Source organism: Hevea brasiliensis, chromosome 10, assembly GCF_030052815.1.
Source record: "Hevea brasiliensis isolate MT/VB/25A 57/8 chromosome 10, ASM3005281v1, whole genome shotgun sequence".
In the NCBI taxonomy this organism is placed as follows: domain Eukaryota; kingdom Viridiplantae; phylum Streptophyta; class Magnoliopsida; order Malpighiales; family Euphorbiaceae; genus Hevea; species Hevea brasiliensis.
This window is the reverse complement of record NC_079502.1, coordinates 97895901-97915943: the sequence shown is the minus strand read 5'-3', so window position 1 is coordinate 97915943 and position 20043 is coordinate 97895901. Positions and strand designations below refer to the sequence as shown.

Here is a 20043-nt window from a genome sequence, read left to right as displayed (position 1 = left end):
CCTACCGAAAGCAGGAGCGGCCATAAAGTTTAAAAAATTTTTCTTCAGCTGCTACAGCAGGGGCCCACAGCAAACACCAACCTGCCAACCACACCAGATCAAATCCGATCCGTCTCCCCCACGATTCTTCCACCTCATCTACCAGGAAACTACACATTTCCACTGAAGCTTTTTTCTTAATATGAAATTTCCTTTTTTTTTTAGGGATATATTAGTAAAGAAGTACACGTGCCGGCCAGCCGTACACGCGACATGTTCCCCGTTTTCAACGCGGAATTTCTGCCCGGGCCCCACCTACGATCTTGCTTTAATTTTGGCCGCCCAGTCGGTGCCTCTTACGCTTTACTACCGAACTTATTCGCTACGTATTTTAAATTAATTAAAAAAAATACAAATAATAATATCCATAAATTCCAAGATTTGGATGAAAATTTTTATTTTGATGAAATAAATTACGTGTATTTAAAAATGAAAATAAAATGAATAAATTTTAAATTAAATAATTAAATCTAATTTAATGATTCAAAATAAAATAAAATAAAACATAAATATCAGCAATTAATTGGTATTCATTTTTCAAAAAGAAAAACACTTGTAGAATTAATGTATGCCTACAATAAAAACAACTCAAAAGAGAAAATCATAAGTATTTCTCTCAGTTGCATAAAAAAAAAAAAAAACCTAAGCTATTTACATCCAATGATAACCCAGTAACTACTTTTCTTTAATTATCAAAGATATAGATATGATTAGTAATGATAAATGAGTTATTTCTCTGAAAAATTAATTCAATAAATTAGATCAAGCTTCCTCCAATGGAGGAAGATTAAGATCGATATCTCTTGCTGGTTTGCAGTCAACCACAGATGATGAGTCCGAGTCACTCTGGGTTCCACTGCTGACGAGCCCACCATTGAATTCCACTCCTACTGGGTTAAACCGGACAGGGAATAGCTGAGTCATAAACTCGGGCCTGCTTCTCCCTTCAAAAAACCAAACTGGACCCACAACGTTCTGCTGTTGATAAACAAACGGAAACCTTTCCACCACCCCACTCACGGCACCGATGTTGCTCGTGACCTCACGCACAGCCAGAGGATTGGAGGACTCGATTGTGCTACTCTGGCTAGGACTCTGGTTATCTATATGGTCAACAACCTTGGTGTTGATCGGAGCGATTTCGCCGGGTAAAGGGAAGTTAGTCTTGGCCTTGGAGCCACGAAACTCACGCGCCGCCTTGTCGTAGGCTCTAGCTGCCTCCTCAGCAGTATCAAAAGTGCCTAACCAGACCCGGCTTTTCTTACCGGGATCCCGAATCTCGGCGGCGTAACGGCCCCATGGCCTCTTCCTAACACCTCTGTAATGCATCTCTTTCTTATCTTTACTGCCGCTACTGCCTTTATTGAAGCCAGTGGTAGCGTTGCTCTTCTCCTTGGGAGCCATTTCGCATGAATGGTTTACGATTTCTTTGCTTCTGTAGAGTTAACGGTGGCGTTTGTACGATGGTTTCCGAAGGGAAATGCGGAGATGGGTTTTATAGATGAAGTGAACAGAGTGGTTGGGTTGCCGGGTTAGAGAGGAATGTGGGGTCCAGTCAACTAGGAGTTTGACTGCGGGCGCCGCCCAAGCGATAAGAGCGTAGAGACAAATATGATAATTTGTCTGGGTTACGTGTCACGCGGAAATATCGAGACAAACGGCGTTCTCTGCCGGCTCTCCTAACGGGGCCCGTTTTATCACGGCTTGACGTTGTGCACTTTTGTCTTCCCCAATCCCACACGCTTTCTCTCAAGAGCGTACATCAAACTTTTGTAATTATAGAAAATGTATAAAATAATTATAGCCGAAAGGAGAAGTAGTTATAAAAGCAATCACCATCTATGATTAATACTTTAATATAAAAATTAATTTTTTATTATTTCAAAATTTTATATATTTTTAAATTTTTTGGTTTAATAATTTTTATTTTTTTAATTTACTATAATTTGTTTAAATGAACATATTTTAAATACATTACTTGCTATATTTTTTAACTTTATAACAAATTAAATTTAGTAATTTGTACTGAATAAATTACACTTATTTATTATAAATATAAAATTTTAAGGTAAAATAAATAAAAAAAAAGTAGATAGATCAAAATAAAAAAATTAAAATACATTCTTTTTTGATAATTCAATATATTTAATTTATTTAAAATAATAAATTATTAATTAGAGAACCGAAGAATAGAGGATAGGCTTTATTAAAATTTTCAAAACGATGGAGCGTGTGGGCACGCTCGACATCCAACAATTGGGAGAGTGCCGACAAATTTTAGTGGATCAGATAACGACCAACGCTAACGACTAGAGATAGTGTTATCCACCGCATCGCCGTCTCCCTCTCTCTCTTTCTCTCACTCTCACACACACACACACGCACAGTCTGCTTTCCTCTCTCTCTTTAAGAATAGTTCTTTTGAACCGACAGTTAAGTGAGACACAGAGTAAAACCGGCCACCGCATCGCCGTCTCCCTCTCTCTCTCTCTCTCTCACACACACACACACACACACACAGAGTTTGCTTTCCTCTCTCTCTTTAAGAATAGTTCTTTTGAACCGACAGTCAAGTGAGACACAGAGAGTAAAACCGGCCACTAAAAGTGGGACACGCGTTTTTGTCTTGCCCTTGACGCGTCCTCAAGGGTGAACTCATTTTTTAATTTATTCTAAAAAAATTAATAAAATAAATAATATTTTATAGAAAATGTAATTGCATAGAAACTTGCCAATTTACGTGATTGTATTGGCCAAGTGTGACTCGTCTTAACTGCCCCCACGCACCTAAAAACCGCGTGCTTGTTTAAACAACGCGTGAGCCGGAGGAGCGGAGCGCGATGGCGGTGTGTGTATAGCGACCGCTAATACCGGGCAATTTCTTACTTAAAAAAAAATAATAATAAATTATTATTTAATTTTTATATTTTAAAAAAATTAATTACTTAATTTTTATATTTTAAAAAATATATTATTTAATTATATTTATTTTTATTAAATTATTTAATTATTTTATAAATTTTTTATTTTTTAATATTAATTAAATTATTATTTAATCCTTATGTAATATAGTTAATCTTTATATTTTAAAAAAAGATATTAATTAGTATTTATAATTTTGTTCTATTAACTATTTAATTTTATAATTATTTTTAATATCTAAACTACTTTAACCTTCTTATTTTTATCTCTTTCATCTTCCTTTGTTTTTCTCTCGTAATATATTTTTTCTTCCACGTTCATATCCTTCTCCCCTTATCATTTATTTATTTTCATTTGTTGATAAAAGTTATACAAATTATCTACATAAAAAAATTAATCAATTTTTTCTAAATTTCTAGATAAGATAAATTATTTTCTATTATAAAAAAATACAAAAATAATGTTTAAGGAATTGAAAATTAGAAAAAAAATATTAATTCAAATTTAATCTCTACATAGAAAAATTTTTATTTTCATTAAATAATATATTTTTAAAATATTATATTTTCAAAATACATGAACCAACTAATTAGTTTCACTAAAATATAAAAATTAAATAATAATATTTTTTAAAATACAATAATCAACTAATTAGTTTCTTTAAAATATAATAACTAAATAATAATTTGACTAGTATAAATAACAGAAAATTTAATGAATAAATTAAATAATTTAAAGAAATTAAAATATAAAAATTAAATAGTATATATTTTTAAATATAAAAATTAAATAATTAATTTTATTAAAATATAATAATTAAATAATAAAATTTTCATAAAAAATTATCTACATATATTTTTAAATGCCATTTATTATAATTTTAACTAAAATAATCATTATTATTTATTGGGCGTTAAGAGACGGGGACGAGTTATAAAAATATAGTTATTTTCTATATTTAGAAAGAAGCAAAGAAATGTAAAATTTAAGGATGAAAAAATAAAAAAATAAAGTAATCATAATTCTCATCTTTTATTATTACACTAAAATTGAAATTTAGAGAGTAAAAGGGAGTAAATATTATCTTTACTAATTCTTACTCTATTAATTTACCACTTTCTAAATAAAAGTACATAATTTATTTATCATTATTATCTTTATTTACTCCTCTTTCATCTCCATTCAAATAGACCCTTAATCATAATTTAGGAATTAAAAGTTTGTTTTTCTAATAAAAATATAAATTGAAAATTGCAATTTAATTTTTAATAAAAAATTAAGATATCAACAATTTTAATCTAAATATGCTAAATTAGTAATATATTTTCAAGAATTAAACTAAAATAGATTGAAATTGTATTTATTATTAAAACAAATAAGAACATTTTGTTTATCAAATGCGATTATTATAATTATGATATCAAATATGTTATTATTTATTTGGTGTATATAGTCATTTGATAGTGATTAATACATTCAATAATTATGACAAACTATTAGCAAATAATATAATAATCAAGTATTAGATTAAATAATTAAAAATAATAATAAGAAATTTAATTTTTAATGAAATAATGATAACTTTAAATTAAATTATAATTAAAATATAATTAAAAAAAATTGTGTGCGAACCTCCTAATTATTAACTTTGAAAATTTTAATTTAAAAATTACTTCTAATTGCTTAACTAAACCAACATTAAAATTACAAAATGCATAAATATTTATTTCTTTATTTTAGAAAAACAATAATAAAAATTCATTATCAATGTCATCTCTTCTCCATAGACCAATATAAATTCAAACGGTCCAAACCCAAATCAGTCTAACATAATACTTACAATAGTAACAAACATATATTCAAAGTTGGACAATTAATATGAAGGTTGCTCCAATCAAAATATATATTGTAGGTCTAAAAAAATATTATTTTGAAATAATTATCTTATTATTTTTAATAATCTTATAATTAAATATGTCATATTTAAATTAAAATTAAAATTTTTTATGATTATATTAAAACTCAGTCGAGTAATAGTTAATGAATTATATAATAGGAAATTTTTTCTTATACTATAAAAATAATAAAATTTAAAATAGATAAATGGAGAGATTTAAATTTTAAAAAAATATTAAAATGAAAATGTAATATTAATCAAAAATAAAAGAAGTGCTGAATTGGCAGACTTTAAATTTTAAAACTCAAAACAACTTCATTGAGAATATTGATTCAAAGATTTATTTAATATCTATTATCAAAGAATATGTATAAACTTCTCGTCAATTCACATGGAGTTCTGACTTTGACTCATATTATTATTATAATAGTCTAACTCATCAGAATCATATTTTTGACCATACAGGCTTTTATATCATGAACAATTTTCCTGATTTTGATGACATTTTTTAGAGAAATGACATTTCTTTTTATAAAAAAAACATTTGTTTGATTTTATTTTACCTCGAATTGATTTCTTCTTGAAGAATCAAAAAGCGTCATATTAGACTCTGTTGATTTCTCATGTGTCCAAAGAAATTGTAGAGCCACGTAGTAATTTAATTTAATACAAAATAAATGATTACCAAGCAAATGCATAATTGCATTCCTAAGACATCAAAATGTTCATTCCAATCCACATGACCCAATATTTCTTAGTAGGCATGGGCCATTTATCAAAAGAGGCCTCCATATATGCACACTCCCCCTCTTATTTTACTTTTTAATTTTCCAAAACATAACAAATAAATAAAATTTTAGTTGCTCAAAACAACAAGATTTGATATAATTCTAAAATGGAGAATGCCTCAAGACATATTTATATGTATATATTATATAAATTCTCTGGTCAATATTGTAGTGTTAGTAATATAATTTAATTAAAATTAGCCTTTAATTATGAAAGATTGAAAAGAAGATAATGAGTGCTTGGTTAATCAATTGATTAATTAGTCTTTCAGGAGACTATTTACATAATTATAAAATATATTGATAGTATTAAAAAATAATATTTTTATAAATATATAATTATAATTATTTCATAAATTAAAAGCAGTGAATTTATGAGACTATTTCAATCGGTTTTGGTTAAGACTATTTCAGGTCAGATTTTGTTTAGTTCAGTGACAGTTTCGATTTCAGTTTGAGGTGACTACTTCAGGTCGGTTTGGGTTCATAAACCATTGATCATGGCTAGTTCTAGAGTGGCTCAGGGTTGGGTCTGATCTGGTTCAGAAGCTGAACTGGCTACGGCCAGGTCTAGTAAGGACTCAATTGACTGATTCTATAAAAAAATGTATTTGTATCTGTCAATTATGTTGAAAAGACAGTGACGATTAGACGTTAAGGCCATATAAACCATTTCCAGCTTCCACTTGTGATGAAACTCCATTAAGGCATAGAAGGTTCAGGCCAGGAATGGCAATGGAAAACGGATCAAAGAGATGGGGTTTTCAGTCCAACAAGGGCTTGAACACTGCGCCTTCTATAAGAGTACGAGGAGTTATCAACGCTTTAATGGAGTATCTCAACAAACAAGACGAAAGGCCACTTATTCCTCTGGGTAACGGCGACCCTTCTGCCTTCCCATGCTTCCGTACCACTTCTGTTGCTGAAGATGCCGTTGTCCACGCCTTAAAATCCGCCAAATACAACTGTTATGCTCCAAGTGGTGGTATTCTTCCCGCCAGGAGGTATCATTTTTTTCCTCCTCTAATCCTTTTCCTGATAAGGGGTGAGTTTATAACACAGTAAAGTTACTTTTTTAAATTTATAGGTGTGAGATATTTCGTGCATAGGGTAATCAGATACTTGTTTCATGGTGCCTGCAACTCTCTCCTCTTTCATTGAATAAATTTCTTGATCATATTTGTTTTTGCTCATTTTCTTGCATATGTTCGATTGAATTCCATGGTACTTGGTAGTGATTGTTTCTGGGGGCGGGTTGAATAACGGAGACAATTGAGTTGCATATTCGGATTTTCTCTCTCTAGTTTATTCTCTTAAATTATATACTATTATTTTATTGTGGTGATGGTTGCGCTTTTGTTTTTTTCAAACATACTTTGTCCTCTCATTGGCTTTATTTATGTGGCTGTAGCATTAGATACCAGGACAAAAAGAACCTGGCTCACCATGTTTTCTGATGTATTTAGACATTTGACTTCATCAAGATCATTAGATCAAGCCAAAGAATAATATCAGCATCTCTTAATTCAAATTGCTTTTATTGGGACTCAAAAGACTTGACATCTACATAATTGAGCTAAAGCACATTGATCACTTGATTATTGTTGACTTATTGTAATACTTTTTCAAGTTGGTAGTAATAAAAAGCCCTCAAAAGCTTGTGGGTGATGATGGTGGTTGTATAATAGGTCCACACATTTATTAGTGCATGTCATTCATATAACTATTTGTATTGCTAGTGATGAAGGGCACCGAAACGTTTTTCATAGGGGCAGAGAAGTGGACCACACGTTGATTAGTGGGCAATATAATAGTTAGCCATAGGAGAGGCTGCAAACCGCATCCTGCTACACAACTTCTCATATTCGTAATAATTTCTCACTTTTTAATCCCTTCTTGAATCAAAATAAACGGATTTTAAGATTGTCAATGGAAGTGCAATTTCCAATGTGAAGCATGGATTCCCTGACCCAAATTTGTTTGTTTGTTATGAACTTTACTGTATCAGCAATGCATGGAAAGAATGATTATAGTAATTGTTATTAAGTTTTAATTTCAAATTAGTTGGGTCACCTGTATGAATAAGACATAAATTCTCTTTTGTTCTTTCCCCCTGACTCTAGGAGGGGGGGGGGGGGCTCCTAACCATCTGCACTATGAGGCGGGCAAGAATATGCAGCTATTTATTTTTGTTTTTCTTTTATAGGTGTAAGTTAACATACCCAAAGAAAAATACCAACTATCAGGCTTTTCTTTAATCAATTGGCAGGGAAAGCAAATAATAATAGATATGTTATTATATGAACAATCTATCCAGTTTTGGACAAAATTTCTTATTTCTTTAAGTTGATCTGTTTTGAACTCGTACAGGGCTATTGCAGATCACCTTAGTCGTGATCTCCCATACAAGTTATCAGCAGATGATGTTTTTGTTACACTTGGATGCATACATGCTATTGAAGTCACATTAAGAGCACTTGGCCGACCTGGCACTAACATTTTGCTTCCAAGACCAGGTTTCCCATACTATGAAGCTGTTGCTCCACAAACTTGTCTTGAGGTTCGCCATTTTGATGTTCTACCAGAAAAAGGCTGGGAGGTTGATCTTGAAGCTGTTGAGGCTCTGGCAGATGAGAACACTGTTGCCATGGTTATCATAAACTCTGGAAATCCTTGTGGAAATGTCTACAGCTACGAACATTTAAAGGAAGTGGGTATTTCACTTCTTGTTGAGGTTACAAGTTGGTTAATATAACCTTCTGTTATTATATAATTACCGCGGTGGTAACTTGTATTGGTAGGATTGTGTATTATTATTATTATTATTATTATTATTATTATTATTTTGTTGCTGTTCTCAGTTAGTTGATTTATTGAATATCAGATTGCAGAGACAGCTAGAAAGCTTGGAATTATGGTGATTGCTGATGAAGTATATGGGCATCTTACATTTGGGAGTACCCCATATGTGCCAATGGGAGTTTTTGGGTCAATTGTGCCTGTCCTTTCGCTTGGATCTATGTCAAAGAGATGGCTTGTTCCTGGCTGGAGAATTGGTTGGCTTGTTGCTATTGATCCCAATGGAATTCTTAAAAGATCTGGGGTTGACTCTCTTTCTAACTTTATTTCAAAGAATTATCTCAGCATATATATATATATATATATATATATGATTCGAAGTCTTATTGCTATTTGGTAGTGCCAACAAGATGAATAGATAATGTTCCTCTCTTTTTGGAATAGCCTCTGAGTTTTATCAGTTCATGTTTGTTCTCAGGTTGTTGATTCAATATGTAGCTGTCTCGACCTCTCCTCAAATCCTGCAACCTTCATTCAGGTTTCTGATTCATGATGCTTTTCCTAAATAAAATAGTCATATTAAAATAATTCAATTATATATATCTTTCAATCACTAGTGGAATTTATATTCTTCCTGAATGTAATCCCTGGAATGAGCAAGAGAATATTATCTATTAAGTGTCACTTCAAATGCTCTCCTTTAAGTGTCAAGTTCCACAAGGATTATTAAAGGAAATATTATATGTTCCTCCCCTTCTTTGTTCATGAACAGTAATTGAGATAAATCCTTTTGAATTTCAGATTATAAATTGCCTTTTGGCTTAGCATTCATGTCAGGTTATCATGAAATACAATAAATCTTGGCTGTGTATCAGGGCGCAATTCCAGAAATCCTCGAGAACACGAAGAAGGATTTTTTTTTGAAAATTATTAACTTATTGAGAGAGGCTGTAGACATATGCTATGACAGAATTCAGGACAATCCATACATTACTTGCACAAAGAAACCAGAAGGTTCTATGTTTCTGATGGTGAGGGCACCACATATTATATTAGACATGCGTTTCTTTTTCCTTCAGAATATGAAGATAGCTATAAATTCTATTACAGGCAAAACTGAATTCGTCACTATTGGAAGGCATCAAGGATGATATGGACTTCTGTCTCAAGCTGGCTAAAGAGGAATCAGTCATAGTTCTACCTGGTAAGACATGTTAGTAACATAAAAGTAATTAGTTTCTTGACTCATAGTTCAGTACTAAATATGTGAGCTATTCATGTCAATGCAGGGATTGCTGTAGGAATGAAGAATTGGATTCGCATAAGTTTTGCCATTGAACCATCAGCGCTTGAAGATGGTCTTGGAAGGATAAAGTCTTTCTGTGAAAGGCATGCCAAGAAGCAATAAGGATTACACCACGACATGTAGCAGAGTGATCAGATCAACAGTATGGCGTTGATCCTAAGTCTCAAACTGTAGTCTGTTTAAGCAATAAATGTATTAAAATATGAGAAAGTGTGCTTGGAGATCAACAACTTCGCGTTGGATCTCAAGGAAAGTCTAAACCCAAGAACTGAAGGGTCATTGCATGTCTGTTTGGTTAGCTTGTTAATTATTTTCAATGACAAAAACAATATTAGCAAATTAAACAAAATTTTCTTTCAGCCCTATTTGAGCCGGAACTTGAAGGTGATGCAGAGAATAATATCATTATCATTTCTTTAGGAAGGGACATGTGAATTAAGCATGGAAATCGATGCTGCAGAAAGGATGTGAATATATTCTCTCCTTTCTTGTGTAAAACAATGCATGAGACAATAAAATGCAATAGAAAATGTAACATATACCATCTTGTTGAAGATGACACATGTACATGATATGCAATCTCACCAAACAACATTAGACATTCGTCCTCAGATTTTTTTTTTTTTAACTCCAATATTATTGAACTAAAATTCATTTTGCTAATCTTTTCTTTAATTTGTAGTGTAAATCTTAAAATATAAATATGTAAACAAAAGGTTTCCTTGATGCCCAAGAATGAGCAAAAACCCTCCTTAATAATTAATATGTTTTTTCCAATCAGGCGGCCATTCATATGTTTTTCCAATTAGGCGGCCATTCAAGAATTGATCTTTATAGAAAAGAAAGAATTATCCTCTTTTAGATTTTTTTTTTTGAAAAATACTCACTTCTCACTATGCATTGGCTATATATTTAATCTGCTCATCTTTGAAAGACATTACACTAAACCAAGCTTATAAGAACTTCACACCAAAATATCATTAGATAGAGAGATCTCAGAGGGAAATAAATGGAGCATCAACGATCAAGGAAATGGATTTTTAGAGGCAATGAAGTGTTGATTGAATCATCAGCTGTGAGTGTCAGAGGATACCTCAACCTTCTATATGATAATCTTAACAAAGATTCTCAAATGGCAGTGGTTCCTCTTGGCCATGGCGACCCTTCAGCATTTCCGTCCTTTAGAACTTCTCCTGTAGCTGAAGATGCTATTCTTGATACGATTAAATCAGCTAAGTTTAATGGCTATACTCTCTCAGTTGGTATGCATCCTGCGAGGAGGTAAGTTCTTGCTGCTTTTCTTTTGATACTTCCGATTCCGAAATACATATATGAAAGGGATGGAGTTGTCCGGGTTTGAACTCTGACCCTAATGGCAAGTTCTTGCTTCTTTACTTTGGTAGTTAATTATATTCGGAATTCGTGCATCACAGGGCTATTGCAGAACATCTCTCTCATGACCTTCCATACCAATTATCTGCAGATGATATTTATCTTACAGTAGGTGGCACACAAGCTATAGAAGTGATAGCATCAGTGCTTGCTCGACCTGGTGCCAACATTCTGCTTCCTAGGCCAGGCTACCCAACTTATGAAGCCTTTGCGCGTTGCAGCAACCTTGAAGTGCGCCATTTTGATCTTATACCAGAAAAAGGTTGGGAGGTTGATCTTGAATCCGTTGAAGCACTTGCTGATGAGAACACTGTTGCTATGGTTATCATAAACCCTGGAAATCCTTGTGGAAATGTCTTCACATACCATCATTTGAAAAAGGTGGTCTAATTAGTGTATGAATATTATGATAAAATGATTAATTTAAATATAACGGTTATCACTTTCTGTTTTCATTGGATGATGATTAGATTGCAGAGACTTCAAGAAAACTTGGGATATTAGTGATTGCTGATGAAGTTTATGACCACATAGCATTTGGAAGTAACCCATTTGTGCCTATGGGGAAATTTGGATCCATTGTGCCTGTTCTTACTCTGGGATCTCTATCAAAAAGATGGATTGTTCCTGGTTGGCGATTTGGTTGGATTGCAACATGTGATCCTGATGGTGTCTTTAAGGAACATGGGGTCTGTTTTCATTTCTTCATCTTTCTCAGCATAGCTATTTTTATTTTGGCTGCACACAAAAGCTTGCGTTCTAATTAATTTCCAATTTTAGTTGTTTCCTAAGCAAGAAGTTTTGTAATTATTACTATAATTTTTTTTTAATCTCTTCTTGCCTAATAGATTACTAAGAGCATTGAGAGCTATCTCAGCATCTGCTCTGCACCTGCAACCTTCATTCAGGTATCAGGCCAGGAATATTATATTTGTGCTTATTTTGATCAAAAGCTAACTAAGCTTCTAGTTCTTTATATGTTGATATATTTTTAACAGGCAGCAATTCCAGAAATCCTGAAGAGAACAAAAGAAGAATTCTTCCTGAAAATTATTGACATCACAAGAGAAGCAGCAGATATATGTTATGAAAGGATTAAGGGGATCCCTTGTATTTCCTGTCCACACAAACCAGATGGATCCATGTTTGCTATGGTAAGGAATAAGAACAGTAGAAATCATAAGATTCATTCTGCCTCAGAAAATAAGAATTATAGCTAAACAAGATTATTCATCATCACATTATTAATTACAGGTAAAACTAAACCTCTCTTTGCTTCAAGACATCAGTGATGATATGGATTTCTGTCTCAAGCTAGCCAGAGAGGAATCTGTGATTATTCTACCAGGTAAAAAAAAAAAAAACATAAATCCACAGAAACACAAATAGTAATGCTAAACAGAGTCCGAGTTGATTAATTGTAACATAAATGGTGCAGGAGTAGCAGTAGGACTCAAAAATTGGCTGCGCATATCCTTTGCTATGGAACCACAATTTCTTGAACAAGGACTTGAGAGGATAAAAGCATTCTGCCAGAGGCATGCCAAGAGCAATGCATAAGATTTTAGTTCGTATAAGATCAGGTTGTGGAGATCATCAGCAACATCTCTTGGATCTGTAACAAAAATAAAAAATAAAAAAAAAATAAATTCCATCTTTGTATTGCACTTGCCAGTGCATAGGATTGGATTTAAATTCTCATGGTGCTCTTTATTACTATTATTATTAGTTGAATGTTCATTGAAGTTAAGTGAAGTGTTTAGATGTTGTTGAGATAGATTCAAAACAATAAGAGAAATTCTTATCTAAATCGAGTATCTCATTGATCGAAAGATACAAATATGTGAAACTCGTATATTTAATACTTAAGTCCTACTATACATCATGTATCTTGGTTTTATGAGGTACCTGATCTAGGTAAGAAAAATCCAAATAAATGTACACTTTAGTTCTTCTATTATATTTAATTAGTTCCTTTTTTTTTAAGTAAAATAGCTTTTTTGTCCCTCACATTTTCATTATTTAAGAATGAAAAAAAATTTTTCTTTAAAAGTTCAAGAATTTAAGTGTTATAAAATTAAAAAATATTTAATAATATGTTTTAATTCAATAATAATACTATCATCTTCAAGATCAATTGCAGAATTTAAACCTTAACTAAGTCTAATGAGGAAAAAAAAGGAAAATTATTCAATTTACTTCAAAAAATAAAAATAAAAGATATAAGTGTAAATATTAAAGTTTTATTTAGTATATTAATGAATTTTAATTTGTTAATATTATAATCATTTTCATAAGTACGTTTTAAAATATTTTATGAATATTAAATTTGGACTCATCTGGTGGTTGACCCATGAATAAGTGATCCAGACATAATAAAATTGGGTCAGTTCTCTCATTGAACCAGTGATCTATTGATTCAATAATTCATTGACCTGACTGATTTAAAATTTTTTAATTTAAAATTTTTTAAAAATATTAATTATATTGATATCTTAATATTTAAAATTTATATTTATATTTAGTAGATAAATAAGATATTATTTAACTATTATTCTTTTATTTATAATAATACAAGAAATTTGTTAAAATGATATGTTTATTTGTTTAATGGACTTAAATGACTATTAAATTATTTCTTAAGAGCTTAAATGTCCATTTTTATAGTTATTTAATGGAGACTCATCAGAATTAAGGTTTTAGACATTTTCAAAATTTAAGAGTTTAAATGACTATTTTAAAAAATTTTAAAATTTAAGCGACTTACTTAATTTAATTAAAATTTAAGTGATTATTGACTTATTTTTAGGAGCTTAGAAGGGCTTAAAACAACCTTTTGCCTTATTTTTATATTATGTAAATACTGAAAGTTTTGCATTTGTTGTTTGGATTTACAAGTGTAAAGCCCTGCAAATCCAATTTAATAAAAGAAGGAATAAAGAAACTACTTTGAACATATGGCATTAAGAAGAGGTTACTGTAAAAGCCATTAGATACCTTAGATATTAACAAAAGAAAAAAAAAATCAAATCTACAGTAAAGCTCTACTTCTGAATAGAAAATGCTCATTTAATATTGTTTGAGAAGATGGTTTTGAATCTTTCTCTCTTCAAATATACACAATATGTGTCACAACTTACTCCTCCGTGAGGTATAATATGATCCCGTAGTATATCTAATGAATTACCAAATTTCGCCTACCGATAACCCATTAAATATACTATAAGGGATTTTAAGCAAATTCAATTCATTTTAAATTGTAAAGTAATGTTAAAGCACTATTTTAAAGCACTATTTAAAAACCTTTAATTGAAGTTTAAATTATGAGTTAAAATTTTTGTCAATTTTATTTTTTATAATTTTTATAGAAATTTCGGCAAAGTGTTGGCTGTAATTTAAGAAAGCAATTTTTCCAAAACCTACAAAGAAAACACTTCCAATACAAAATTCTCAATTTCAACTTCAATAGGCCTCAATTCAACACAATCTTAATACATTTTCCATATCCATCAATTTCATTTAATATATTCGATATAAATATAAAAGTCTAAATTTTACATGAAAGAAAGCAAAAGTAACATCATTACAAAATTTACTGTACAACTATTCAATTAGTACAAAAGATATATATGAACAAAAATATTTATATCAACTAATTGATAAGGGTATAAATAATACACTCATACAAAAAGATCCTCAAACTGTACTCCCCTGTCACTGTAGTAGCTCACTTTGTTGCTTTGTCCTTTCCTTTATCTACGACAGTAAATAAAAGCTATCGCAAAGTAATTATACTTAGTGATACACAACTAAGAAAATTCATCTCATTATAAAGGATAATAAATCAAAACATAACAAATCAAAATTTTCATATACAAAGAAGTGTTTTCCAAAATCTCAAGTTAACATGAATCATTTATTTCAAACCACATTTCACAAATCACAAAGTAAAAGTGTTGTCAAGAACACACAGTTTAGATCATGACACAAAATTTTACAATCAATACTGTGTTGTACACCATGACAAAGCAAATCACCTCACTAACCATTATTAATGAGAGAATGGCTAACTAGCTAATGAGTACTCATATAGTCTTATCCCACTAACCGTTATTAACGGGAGACATAAGCAATTTTTAATTGTCAAACCCCAAATAGCCGTTACTACCGGGGATTTTCGAACCAGACTGTCATGCTAACTATGGTTTAAAAACTAATTCATAAAATTTCCATTCAAATAATTGCATTTCAATTCACTTAACACAAATCATTCAAGAATTTATTCTTATAGGGTTGGCAACACACAATTCATAAAGCTCAAAGAGAAAATCACAATTGTTACCAACACATTCAAACTCACAATTCATTCAAAACAATTTACAGTATTAAAATCAATTGAATAAAATTAGTTGTGTACAAACCTCTAGTGAGTCACCTTTTTGCCTTGACTCACTCTTTCCTTGTCCTTTCCGGTCTCTTTTTCTACTGAAACACAAAATCATAGTGTTTCAATACCTATCCAAATTATTTCTAACAGAAATTTCAATAATTGAATTTTTCACTTTACTTTATTTTACTTTCAAGGTTCCATAAATTGAATTCTTTGTGTTTTTTATTATGGTGATTACTATTCATTTGATCAATTGGTCAAAATGTTGACTTTTTCATACTAAATAGGTTTGTTAATTCTAATTACTCCTACATAGCACATTTTGGGTCACATTTTTTGTTGGTATTGATTGACAAACTCAATTCAAGGTTTTCCTAAGAGAATTAATAAATTTTCAGTTTTGGGTCATTTACTTCTATTGTTCCATTGGACCCTCCATAGTGAGAATTTGACTGACTTCCCTTCATCAAAGTTGTTCATTAGTGTCTTAGCTTTAATTCCCTTTTTGAATCACTTCATTTGAAGTTTTTTCACTCAAGTTATAGTTATTTAACCATAACTGGCCGGATTGACCAAAATCCAAATTTTTGGGCAAGTTTTATGTTCTGGCAGATTTGGTGACCCAACTTTGGGTGGTAAATTGACTAGATTATGGTCAGAATTCGAGTTTCTATTCCCCATAAAAGTTGTTCTACTATGTCATAGCTTTCTAATGATCTAAAAATCAGGTCATTTGGATGTTTCTACATCAAGTTAGACTATTTCAACAAGTACTATTCATATGGTCAATTCTGTACAGGGGCAGGGTACCTAATCCGGATTGAACTCAATTTTACAGTAACTTAAGGTAAATTTTGGGGAAAGGTTTCTACATAAAAATTATTACATTAGGTCTTAGTTTTCATCTCCAATTAGCTTCATACCAATTTGAGCAACATAATTTCAATTATGGTCATTTAAGGGGAACATTGTCAGGTTGTCCAGATTGGATAGTATACATTCACCATTCAATCCCAGTTCTAACCACTCAAACACACTCCATTTCATACAAATTAACCATTTTAAACCTCAATTAGGTCAAATTGCATTAATTCCCCAAATTCCCAAATTTTTCCTCAATTTCCCATTAATCAAGAACCCTAATTTATCAATTGATCAATCCCTACTCAATTCACTACACTAATCACTTCTACCTACTTAGTTAAGCTTAATTATATACTTAATTCTATTCAATTCACTTCAATCACCCTTCCCCTATGGCTGGCCGAAATTCATGGAACTCTATCCATGTAAGATTTTTCAAATTTCTTAATGTAAACTCATCCACATGAATTCAACCTCAAGAAAGAGATTTGATTAACTTACCTTTTTCTTGAATTTTCTAAGCTTCAATTTCTTCAAGTTTTCCTTCAATTTCTTGTTCTAATCTTCTTACCAAGCTTCAATTATAAGATTTATTTAGGAAATTTGTGAGATTTATGGGGTTAATTCAAGCTTTGAGAGCTTGAAAATTCATGGCCATGGATGAATTTAGAGAGAGAGAGAAAAGAGAGAGGAGAGGGACGACATGGATGGAAAAGAAGAAGGAATTTTTATTTTCTTTTAATTTTTGACTTTATTTATGCATAATTATCTTAAATTTTCTAATATTAAAAATTATAATATTAATTGCATAAGAAGTGATGTCATAAAAGAATTAACATTTGAAATTTTCTTTTCTTTCTCTACACACCTCTTCACTTTTTAATTCTTTTTCATAAATTTAATTTTTTATATTTTATTGGACATTTAGGTCAACAGTCACTTCTAAGGGTGAATTGACCAAATTGCCCCTCACACGTCTGATTTGGTTTACCATTAGCATTAAATTGCTTTCCAAACCTTGATTCAATTATTTGACTTTGTTCTCAATTCTTTTCTATGGTTCTCTTATTTCCACTAGATTCGCAATTATTCCTAGGCCTGCGATGTCATAATGTCCTATATGAAATTAGGGTTATGACTGATCTCGCAGTCACTTCTTGGTTCGATCATCTATTGTTGTGGCCTTGGCTTATTTAACCCTTTATACTTTATTTTTCTTATTTCAATTTCACCATCATGTATTGGTTATTAATTTTTATTCAAGGCTTTTCTGGGCTTTTCTAGATGATACAAACATACGTCTAGACATCCCGACTGTCCAGACAGACACTGGTCACCGGAACAGTGGAATGTACTGACCTAATGAACATAGAGGTGTTACAATATGATTTATTCAATAAATATGAATTGCTAGGATGAAGAATTAAATCGTATTGTACTAGTCGAATCAAGAATCTTATAATTCTAATAACAATAACTTGTCATTGTTAGAAGACATGAAGGATGACCAATGGATGTTATTGTGTTTTCAATGAAGCCAACTTTTGTGAATATTAAAAGGCTTGCTCGAAAATTATTACCCATTGAAAGCTGAAACATATACTAACTTAAAAAAAAAAAAAAAAAATTGTTGCAGGGATTGCTGTGGGACTACAAAATTGGATTCGCAAAACTTTCTGGTTTGGTTATCATGCATATCCTTCTGGGTAAGACATGCCAAGAAGAATAATAGTTTGATAGGATCAAATGCAGGGGATTTAAGGATTTTATGAGATACAAACTATATGCATGTGTACTACATATATATTCTTTATACATGCTTACTGAAGAAAATTCAAAATTATTTTTATATTATATAAATGTTAATGGCTTTGCATTCTTATTTTGTTTTCCCTTCAGCAATTTGGATTTACAAGTATAAATCCCTATAAATCCAAAATAAAAATAAATAAATAAATATATAGAGAAACTAGTGTTATTATCATAGTTTTAAATCGCAGTCACGGTCACAAATAACGAAAACAAACCTGTAATAGCCTGAACATAATGGTGATAACAACTTAACACTACACAATTTTTTTTCTTTTTAAATTTACAAAATTCATGAAATGAATAGATATTGAGTTATCATAGTGAAATTTTTTCTCTCGTCTTACCTGTAAATGTAAACCTTTTTTATAATGTGTGATTGTATAATTGTGTATACCTTAAATTTACATGTCTATTATAACAACATCAAATATGCAAAAAAAACAACAAATAATACTCACCTTTTACAAGAAGTACTTGTGGAGAATTGAAATATTTTTAATGATCTTAACTTAAAAAAGAATTACGAGAGATTTGGAAAAAAAAAAGAATTAAATTTTGGGAGAAAATGTGATAGAAACAGTAACTTGGAAGGCTAGAACATGCAGAGAATGAAATAAACGTCAAAAAATACTACGGCTATGAGATTTGCATCAGCTGAATTGTTGAGTCGCGACCGTTAATGGTAAGTAACAGTGGTAACAGCAATTATTCATGAATTTCATTAAATAACGATCGTTTATGCAAGCTAATTAGGTTAGTTAATCAGGTGTAAACTAAACCGAAGTTAAATTAACTAGAGGTATACCAGCTAAGTTGGTTAGCTATTAAAGACTGTTACCATAGCTAGGGTAGGCTAACTAAAATTTCTTGGCTTCTATAACTACTGTAAATCTATCTTCTTCTCTTTTCTCATATCTTTACCAATTATTCTAGTTGTATATAAAAGGAGACTTACTTGTGACCTTAATTAAACAATAACAAGAATCATTCTTCCTTTAGTTTTCTGTCAAGTGTGAACATATGGCATTCAGAAAAACACACAAGGAAACTTTACAAGACAATCCCAGATGCCAACAAAAGAAAAGCCAAAGCTAAGTAATGCACTTGGCAGACAATTGTACTATGAGATGAGTAAGCATCCACAATTTGGTTTCTAACTTTCAACTATCGAAGCACCACTGAGCTTCAAAACACGTCATAACTCATAATAATATAATGGACGTTTTAGTTTCTATATTCAATCTATATTATCTAATCCCCAGGTGTGCTTGGGATACAGTACTGGCTAAGATTTCACTATTGGCTTTCATTCCTCCCCGCATTAAAATAAAAAAGTTATAACAAAAGAATATATATATATATATATATATATATATATATATATATTTTTTTTTTTTTTTAATTTTTCATATGGTGATAATGGGATCTTGGATTAACTCATATTTTGTACAGCTAACAGCTTGGGAGAGGGCCTGCCATTGATGTACAATAATCATGTGCATTTGGGTTCTACCTATATAATGACACCCACCCACCAACCCACAGCACAATATGGCCACCTACCAACCATTAGGAGGCACCTGAAGGTCAAACGTGTACACTTTTTGATCATTTCATCTTCATTATAAAATGAACCATGGAGCCCTTAATCAGTACCAATAATGAGCACTAAGATTCTTATAAAATGCCAACTAGTTTCAATCTAGCCAGTACTGTCCCATTCAAAGAAACCTTTAAGGAAACCATGAGAATTTATGTAAAAATAATAGCACAAAGAATGTTGGCTTAGTATTTATCAGTGCACAAGATGTGCAAGATTTCTTCCAGTTTGGAT

At 31.1% G+C, this 20043-nt stretch overlaps 3 protein-coding genes across 4 annotated transcripts; 2 read left to right on the top strand and 1 right to left on the bottom strand.

The window, feature by feature from the left end:
• Window positions 1–549: 549 nt before the first annotated feature.
• Window positions 550–1527, bottom strand: LOC110665422 (ethylene-responsive transcription factor 9). Its single transcript, XM_021825531.2, has one exon. It carries the CDS (start codon window positions 1441–1443, stop codon window positions 802–804), a length of 642 nt encoding a protein of 213 aa, XP_021681223.1. The 5' UTR covers window positions 1444–1527; the 3' UTR covers window positions 550–801.
• Window positions 1528–6144: 4617 nt separating this feature from the next.
• Window positions 6145–10110, top strand: LOC110665423 (nicotianamine aminotransferase 1). Its single transcript, XM_021825532.2, has 7 exons — window positions 6145–6650; window positions 8017–8356; window positions 8531–8749; window positions 8924–8983; window positions 9321–9476; window positions 9556–9649; window positions 9735–10110. Exons 1-7 carry the CDS (start codon window positions 6376–6378, stop codon window positions 9851–9853), a joined length of 1263 nt encoding a protein of 420 aa, XP_021681224.2. The 5' UTR covers window positions 6145–6375; the 3' UTR covers window positions 9854–10110.
• Window positions 10111–10561: 451 nt separating this feature from the next.
• On the top strand, window positions 10562–13122 carry LOC110665424 (nicotianamine aminotransferase 1). 2 transcript variants are annotated; one of them, XM_021825533.2, is made up of 7 exons: window positions 10562–11032; window positions 11185–11524; window positions 11614–11832; window positions 11992–12051; window positions 12142–12297; window positions 12398–12491; window positions 12582–13122. In XM_021825533.2, exons 1-7 carry the CDS (start codon window positions 10761–10763, stop codon window positions 12701–12703), a joined length of 1263 nt encoding a protein of 420 aa, XP_021681225.1. In that variant the 5' UTR covers window positions 10562–10760; the 3' UTR covers window positions 12704–13122. The 2 variants fall into 2 exon arrangements, with proteins under 2 accessions (XP_021681225.1, XP_021681226.1); XM_021825534.2 differs by having other exon boundaries at window positions 10897–11032; window positions 11235–11524.
• The last annotated feature ends 6921 nt before the right edge of the window (window positions 13123–20043 follow it).

What these genes read in the sequence shown, in the direction of transcription:
- LOC110665422 (XM_021825531.2), bottom strand. Translation starts at nt 1,443, where the DNA reads ATGGCTCCCAAGGAGAAGAGCAACGCTACCACTGGCTTCAATAAAGGC.
- LOC110665423 (XM_021825532.2), top strand. Translation starts at nt 6,376, where the DNA reads ATGGCAATGGAAAACGGATCAAAGAGATGGGGTTTTCAGTCCAACAAG. An exon ending in GAATTCTTAAAAGATCTGGG is followed by an intron (nt 8,750 to 8,923) that starts GTTGACTCTCTT and finishes GTTTGTTCTCAG; the next exon opens with GTTGTTGATTCAATATGTAG. An exon ending in ATCCTGCAACCTTCATTCAG is followed by an intron (nt 8,984 to 9,320) that starts GTTTCTGATTCA and finishes GCTGTGTATCAG; the next exon opens with GGCGCAATTCCAGAAATCCT.
- LOC110665424 (XM_021825533.2), top strand. Translation starts at nt 10,761, where the DNA reads ATGGAGCATCAACGATCAAGGAAATGGATTTTTAGAGGCAATGAAGTG. An exon ending in ATGGATCCATGTTTGCTATG is followed by an intron (nt 12,298 to 12,397) that starts GTAAGGAATAAG and finishes TATTAATTACAG; the next exon opens with GTAAAACTAAACCTCTCTTT. An exon ending in ATCTGTGATTATTCTACCAG is followed by an intron (nt 12,492 to 12,581) that starts GTAAAAAAAAAA and finishes TAAATGGTGCAG; the next exon opens with GAGTAGCAGTAGGACTCAAA.